This window comes from Phalacrocorax aristotelis, chromosome 1 (genome assembly GCF_949628215.1).
Source record: "Phalacrocorax aristotelis chromosome 1, bGulAri2.1, whole genome shotgun sequence".
Lineage (NCBI taxonomy): Eukaryota > Metazoa > Chordata > Aves > Suliformes > Phalacrocoracidae > Phalacrocorax > Phalacrocorax aristotelis.
Genome location: NC_134276.1, coordinates 110,332,711 through 110,340,001, shown reverse-complemented (window position 1 = coordinate 110,340,001; position 7,291 = coordinate 110,332,711). Strand labels below are relative to the sequence as shown.

Here is a 7,291-nt window from a genome sequence, read left to right as displayed (position 1 = left end):
GGCCAGCCGTAGCTCCCGCGCCCCAGGAGAGGCCCGCGGCCATCCCCGCGGCCCCAGGGCGGCTGCCGCTCCCGGCGGGGCCCGGGCGCTCTCCGTTCCGCCCCTGCCGAGACCAGACCGCGGCTCCCCCGGGCGGCCGCTGCCGCGAGGCTGAGAGGAGCCCGCGCCCGGCGTGGCACGCGGGGCCCTGCCCGCCGCAGCGGCCCGGGGCACCCAGGGGCTCGGTGGGGCCCGGCGGCTCCCGCTGGGGGCCGGCCCGGCGCTGTCCCGCGGGAGCGGCCACCGCCAAGATGGAGGCGGGCGGTGTAAATTCCGCGGAGAAGGGGCAGGGCAGCGGAGGAGGCCTGCCGGCGGCGGCGGCCGTGGGGCGGGGGGATCCGCCCGGGGCAGGTGCGCGGGGCGGCGCCGCTGGGAGCCGCTGCCGGGCCGGGCCTGGCGGAGGGCGGGGCCGGCGGCGCGCTCGGCGCTCCGGGCACGCTGGGCGGCGGCGGCCGCGCTGGGAGTGACAGCGGGGCCTGAGCGGATCCGCGCTGCCCCATGGCGGCCGCCCGCCTCAGCGGCCCGCCCGCCTGGCGGTGACTCGGGCTCCCCCTCCCGCCCCTTCTCCTCCTCCGCCTCCTCCTCCTCCTCCTCCGCCGCCGCCTCCTGCTCCGCTCGCCCAGCCCGGGCCCGGCCCAGCCGCCGCCGCCCGCCGAGCCCGGGGCGCAGCCGGGAGCCGCGCGGGGGCCATGACGGTGGAGCAGAACGTGCTGCAGCCCGGCGGCGCCGCCAAGGTGAGACACCGGCACGGCCCTGCGCCCCTCCGCCCCGCCGCTCCGCGCCGCGGGGCCCGCCCGCTGCGCCAGGGCCCGGCCTCGGAGCCGGCTGCGCGCCCCTCGCCGCCTCCCTGCCCGCCAGCCTCCGCCGGCCCCGGGGCCGCTCCTCTCTGCCGCGGTCCCGCCGACTGCCCCCGCAGCCAGCCCCCGCCCCGCCGGCAACTTTTCCCCCTTGTGACGGGGGCGCAGCCTCCCGGCCCCGCGGCAAGTCTTCCCCAGGCGCGGGGGGGGGGGGGGCCCGGCCGGCTCTCCGCGGGCCGCGGCCTCTCCCTGTCCCCGTCGCTTCAGCCCCGGGCTGGGGCTGAGTCCGGGGGCGCGGCCGGGCAGCGGGGGTGCCGCCGGCAGCCCGGGTCAGCCCCCCTCGCCGGGCCGCGTCCTGCCCCTGGCGCCCCGCCGCTCGGGGGAGCTCCTGGGGCCGCCGGGCGGGCCTGTTGCACTTGCGGAGCAGCAGGCCGGTGAGCAAGCTGGGGGCGGCGGGGTCCTGCCCGAGCCCCCGGCGGGAGGGCAGGCAGGCGGGAGGGGGATGCTGCCGGAGGCAGGGCGTGATCCCGGCCGCCGCCCCCGCGGAAGGGGAGCGCTATTTCCAGCCTGTGACACACGGCTCGCCCTGGCTGGAGTCAAAAAAGTCCTGGGTTGAGGGACTCGTGTTAACGCGCATCGTGACACGGGGTTAAGCGAATGGCAGCACTTACGAGTCTTCTGCTGCGCACCAGGAGTTGCTGGAAAATGTTGCTTTGCTAAAAAAATGGACACCTCTTGAAGCTCTCCTTTGCTTGAACTGGCAAGAGAAAAAGAAGCCCAAAATTAAATCACAGTCCTTTTAAATTTTTTTCATTTTTATCTTTTAAAGGTAACTGTTGCCGGGTAATGCAGCTGTTGCGGCTAGCGATGTGACCACCTCCTCGTCCCTGATATATATTTTTTTTTTAATGCCATGTGATACTTTTATCAGAGGATGAAGGTGTATTTGCTTTGGAACAGTCAGTGTGGAAGTTAAATGGCTCCAGCCATAAGAGCAGACAGTGGCAAAGCGGTGATTAAGGTATAATTGGTTAAAGTGCTACAACTTAGAGTCAAGAAGCTCTTTTGGAGGGAGAGGCATGTCTCGCTATCGTAGTTGGAAGTGGCGAGTGCTGATTTTGGCTGCTTCAGTAGGAAGGCAAGGGCTGAACGGACTAATTTTATCTCCTTGTTCTTCAGTCAGTGGTGTTTTAAATCGAGGTGTGCAAGCAGGCTCATGTAGCGGAGTTTTGCTGCCAAGTCCGGTGCTGTGTGTGTTTTCTGTGTTTAGCGACTTTGCTTGTTGCTGCTGTGCACCTGACAACTTTTGTGAGCAAGGCTACCTTTTACAAAACCTTGTGTTTTTGGTTTACTTAAATATCCCTTAATTATTGTGTCAGATACCCTCTTACCTAATACCTGGCAGACCCTGGACAGAGCTGCCTGGTTGCACTTTCTGTCAGTAATACTAAAGAAGAAACGTTAACCGTTTTCAGCTAGACTACTGCTTGTAGGTCAGTAGTTCAGGATTGCTTTAATTTCAAATCGAGGATAAGTTTAAAGGGTGGTTGGAGGCTGATTGTGGTAGATCACCTGGTAATCCATACTGCAGTAAAAATGAAGTTAGCAATAGTTTTAAAGTTGTAAACGACATCTATGGATGATGATTACTTGTCTCAGTATCTAGAGAAACTGTATAAAATAGTAGATTTTTTTCATGGCAGGGATTTTCTTTCTTATTTCTGTTGAATGATCTGATTATTATATTACCTGAAACTCCTTGTTACCTACTTTATCCCTAACTGTGTGTGGGGTGGGGGGGCTAATCTTGAGACTATTATGCAAAAGATATTATTTGACTCCAAAGCGAGTATCTCATTGCTTAGTGAGATGAATTAATAGCTAATTGGATGACAAACTTTAATGTTGTTCAGCTTATCTGAGTGTAGGAAGAGAGGTTGTGAAAGTACAGTGGGCTGATGTATGGTTGAAAGGTGGAGAGGCTACCATACCACTAACTCATCGTCTTCCCTCAGAAAAAGAGAATCCCATGCTCCCTGAATAATGAGAGTTTGTTCTGGAGACCTCAGTGTTTGTCATGATTGTTTTCTGTTAGTGTGAAGAAACCACATACAAGCAGAAATATATTGGATTTCCAAGAGATGCTTGAGTCATCAGCATACCTTATTCAGAACTGTGGTTTCCAGTGTTGTTCATCAGATGTTTTCTTACTGTCATGCAGGAAGTATGTGTTGAACTTCAGCAGTACTTGGAGATGTAGGTTTGTATTAATAAATGCTCTAACTACAAACAGCCCATTTCCCACTGAGGCTACCTTTAGTTTATTGTGTAGTAAAGCATCTGGATCGGGTCAAAAGAATTTTTTTCTTTCATGTTTACTGGTCATCTTGACTCCTAGTTAAAACTTGTAATTTATCTCCTGAAGCAAATAATTAATCATGGTACCCTTGTTGCTCGCAGCTCTTGTGTGTACCTCTGTTGTTTGGTGTCTGGTGGGTACCAGTAACGTTAATACTGAGACTAAAATGTGTGAATAAAGGTAAATGGCCTGGGAAGTTGGGAAAAAAAAAAGTAACTTCTGGTTTTGTCCTGTCTGTATTTCCGTACAGTAAAATACTTTGTCAGGCATTTTGCTGCTGTAAGGCATGTGTACTGCAGGATTCCCTGGACTCCTGGCATTCCTGCACTGCTGCTGTGGGGGCCACTTGCGCTGGGGCATGTGTATGTCGTTTGGTGGTTTTTTTTTTTTATTTTTGTATTTTTTTCTTCCTCCCAGAGGAAGACCATCCCAGGCTGCCCCCCATGCTGTGCAGACCCTTCCCTCAGCCAGTGTCCTTTACATGGCAGGTTCAGTGATGGGGTGGGTGAATGGTGATTTTTCTAGTAATTGAAAAAAAAAAAATGATGTGGAGAAGTTATACATGTTTCAGCAGTGTGCCAGCTCTAACTAGTAATTATCATGATGATCATCTCGGAACAACAGATTGAAGAAACTGGATTTTAAAGGGTGATATTTAGCTGGCCTCTCAGCAATGTGTATTATCAAGTTCTGCTTCTGGAGAGAGACTGAGTGTTGGTTGATACATGGATTTAAAGTTCCTTTTATCTGTCCTTTGGCTTCCCACACCCATTGTTATTTCAGACCTGTGATTCAGCAGTATATTGGCAGGGTAATCACAGGAATAGTAGAATACAGTTAGGTGTGTCAGCCAAGCCTATTTTTTTTTTTTTTTTTTTGTATTAAAGAAGCACAAACCTACGAGGATATTTACCGCTTGAAATCAAGCACGGTGTTAAGTAAAGTCTCTACTACCTCAAAAAAGAGCAAAGGAGAGGAAGTAAGTAGTATAAGAAAAAATCATCCTAGCACGTGTGTGTGCGCTTCTGCGTTGCTCATCCCATGTATTTGATGTAAATATTATTGAAAGATATTAGCTAATAATATGGTACTGACTGCCTTTCTTTCCTGAAAGCAATAGCAGTAGCCACTAACTTCTTAATATTGTGGTAGTTCATACAGAATATAATAGTCATATGTCTCCAACAATCGAAATATTGTATGTTGATGGAGTCCTGAATGGCAGAAGGTGACCGTATAGAATATCCACTCAGCACTTGGTTCACAAGGGAGGTATTTTGGGAGTTGTGTGCAGGTTTGTGTTTTTTTTTTTTTTTTTTTTCCTCTTCCCCTCCGTCTTGATAGGTGACCACCTTCCAAGGATACAACCATTAGAGTTCTTGTGTTTTGATCAGTTCAGTTCAGGGTGGCCTGACCAACCATTTGCCCAGTGCATCCAAGAGGCTGCTGGCTCCTGCTCTCATCAGGCAGCTGGGGCCATTCTTGCAGGTGTCCTCCCTACTCTGAGAAATGCACCCTGGGTCATCTAATGGTGGTGGGTTACATATCTGACCCAAATGGAGGGGAGGGTTATACCTGCTACTCCTGGTATATAAAGCTTTATTACCTCTTTTGGTGAGGAAGAGCAGAATGACTGGTTTACTGAAAGTGTTTGCACCAACTGCTAAGTAATTGGCAAGAATTATTTGAGGTACTATAGAGTTACGCTTTTAGATACACACATCTTATTTTAAAAAAAAAGTTCATTAAGAAAGTTGATATTACATGTAGTTACACCTTCTACATAGACTCCTGTTTATATTTTCTGGAAGCTGGAGCAAGGTGCAAAGGTCAGTGATCCAAAGTAATTTGGAAAGCTCTTGTCAGACTGATGTGCTGAATGCCTTCTGCTTTTGTGAATATTCTGGTAGGTTTTAGTGTGGGAATGTGTGTGGTTAGGTTTGGTTTAAGGTGTGTTGTATTTTTTTTTTCTTGATAGCTATGCAATCCTGCTGAATCTTGGAATTTTTTATTGGCATAAGATGCTATGAATATGCACCTTTCTGAAATCATTAATAGGAGTTTAAAACCTGTTGCGTTCTAGAAGACCTTTCACAAAAGTTCAGAAATGATTTTGATTGTGGTAGTAGGAGTTTACAACTATAGTACTATCGTTAGCATTTGTCCAAAATAATGTCTTTAAATTTCTTCTGGTTCACACCTTGAAAGAAAAATACTGCTTCAGAACATGAAAACATAAGGTTTATATATTTTTCTGTTAACCTTTTGTAATATTATTTTAAAATATCTTTAGTACTCCCTAAAAAAATACACTTTTAGGATAACTATCTGCAACAACTAGGAGCCGCAGCTACAAAAGATGACAAAACCCATCAGCTTCTATGAAAAGGTCAAAAAGCAAATTACCCATGTCTCAAAATAGAAAAATGTTTCACATTTTTAGAAGTGCTTTGTAAAGATAAGTGGGAGGATAATTGAACAGTTGCTTTTCTTGCACTCTTATGCCTGAAAAGATACATTAAGGCAGGAAGTAGCATCTCTCAAGTCCATGAACACCAACTGAATTCACAGGATTAATCTAACTAAAGATGAATGAAAGATATAATTTATATGCTGCTTTCAGCTAAATCTTCTTTTATTTCGTGGCTGAAGAACCGGCTCGAGTGGTAACAGTCCGATTATTTGGTCTGCAAGAAGCTGGCTCCATAACTGCAGTGATGTGAATGGTTGGGCTGAGGGACACCCTGGATGCTGGGGACCGGTGCAGTGGCTGAGTTGTTCAATCGACCTGGTGCCGCAGCTGACTTGGCTGCCTTTTTGAGCTGGGCCAAGATCTTTGCAGAACTGGCTGGGAGGTATTTAATCCTCACATGTCACCTGTGCCAGGAATTGTTTGGGGTGCTGCATCAGTCACTCCCTTACAGCTGTTGCCGGCAGTGCCAGTGATAGGGGGATTATCCAGGCGCCCAGGGGTGCTTCCAGGGTTCCTTCATGTTCTACTGCTTTGATTTCTGTAGTGAAGGTGCTGATTTGCAGTTCCTAGCTGGTCATCTGGCAAAAGCTAAAAGCCAAACGTGACATTCCTGATATTCCTTGGCATAAGTAGTAAACAAAAAGCTTAGAGCTTTACGTACACATTTTCCTGTAGGAATAAATTATTTTAAAAGCATGACTTTTTGGTTTTGTTTGTTCACGTTTTTTTTCTTTTGTTATTGACTTCTTGTACTTATTATGGAACAGAGCTCTTAAAATTGTGGGGGGGTCGTGGTGGTATTGCCAGGACCTGGATGGAGAGAAGGAGGTCTTTTTTACTTTCACTAAGTAGGGAAAAGCCACATGTGTGGGAGCAGCTTCTCTGGGAAATGAAAGTACCCTGAGCACTTTCACTTTCTAGTTTTCTTGTGATAACCAGTGTGTTATCACTTATGTAAGGACAGGGAAGGTTGCATTGAGTCATAACAAAGGCTTATGTGTGTGTTTGGTTTTGTTTCATGGTTTTGTTTTTTTTTTTTTTGTTTTGGTGGTGGTTTTTTTTTAATTCTCTCCTGATGGAATTGTTTAACTTCCTCATCAAAACCCAGTGGCTAAGTTACCAGTGTGGTGGTCTTTAGTCAGCAAATATACACCTGTGATTTGTGAGGATTCTGCTTCTCACCAGGGGGCTGTTGACTCATGCCTGGGGTGAATTAGGTGAATAATGTAGGAAAGAGTGTTGAGACAACATATTTCAAACTGATTTTCTGAATTCAGGGTAGACTTCCCCATTAGGAAGTAGAGACCGCTTCTGTTCACTGATGATTTACACTTCATCAGTTGGGATGTTGTTAAAGAAGTCAGTATCTGCCAAGAGTAGAAAATGCTTGCCTGGAGTGAATGTTAGTTTAACCAGATTCAGTGAAACGAATGTAACTCGCATGTAACTTCTGCCAGAGAGCTAAGCACGCAGTAGGTGGGGCAGTAATTCCTTCTGTTCACTTTGGGACTGTGATACGGGCAAAGTTCTGGTTAGGGGGTGGTCAAGTATCATTAACAGGGAAAGGCTAGTACTGTGAATCACAACAGTTAGTTGCATGTAAAACTATGTAAAGGTGAAACT

General features: G+C 48.6%; 1 protein-coding gene across 6 annotated transcripts in view; it reads left to right on the top strand.

Moving 5' to 3' along the window:
* The first annotated feature begins 508 nt into the window (after positions 1-508).
* The window catches only part of USP25 (ubiquitin specific peptidase 25), a 94,960-nt gene continuing 88,177 nt past the window's right edge, over positions 509-7,291 (top strand). For 3 of the 6 annotated variants that reach the window (XM_075101786.1, XM_075101768.1, XM_075101777.1), the window contains exon 1: positions 611-773. In XM_075101786.1, coding sequence (XP_074957887.1) covers positions 729-773 — 45 coding nt within the window. In that variant the 5' untranslated portion in view covers positions 611-728. Of the gene's footprint in view, positions 774-7,291 lie in introns of all 6 variants that reach the window. The other 3 variants (XM_075101796.1, XM_075101816.1, XM_075101805.1) reach the window with 3 other exon arrangements.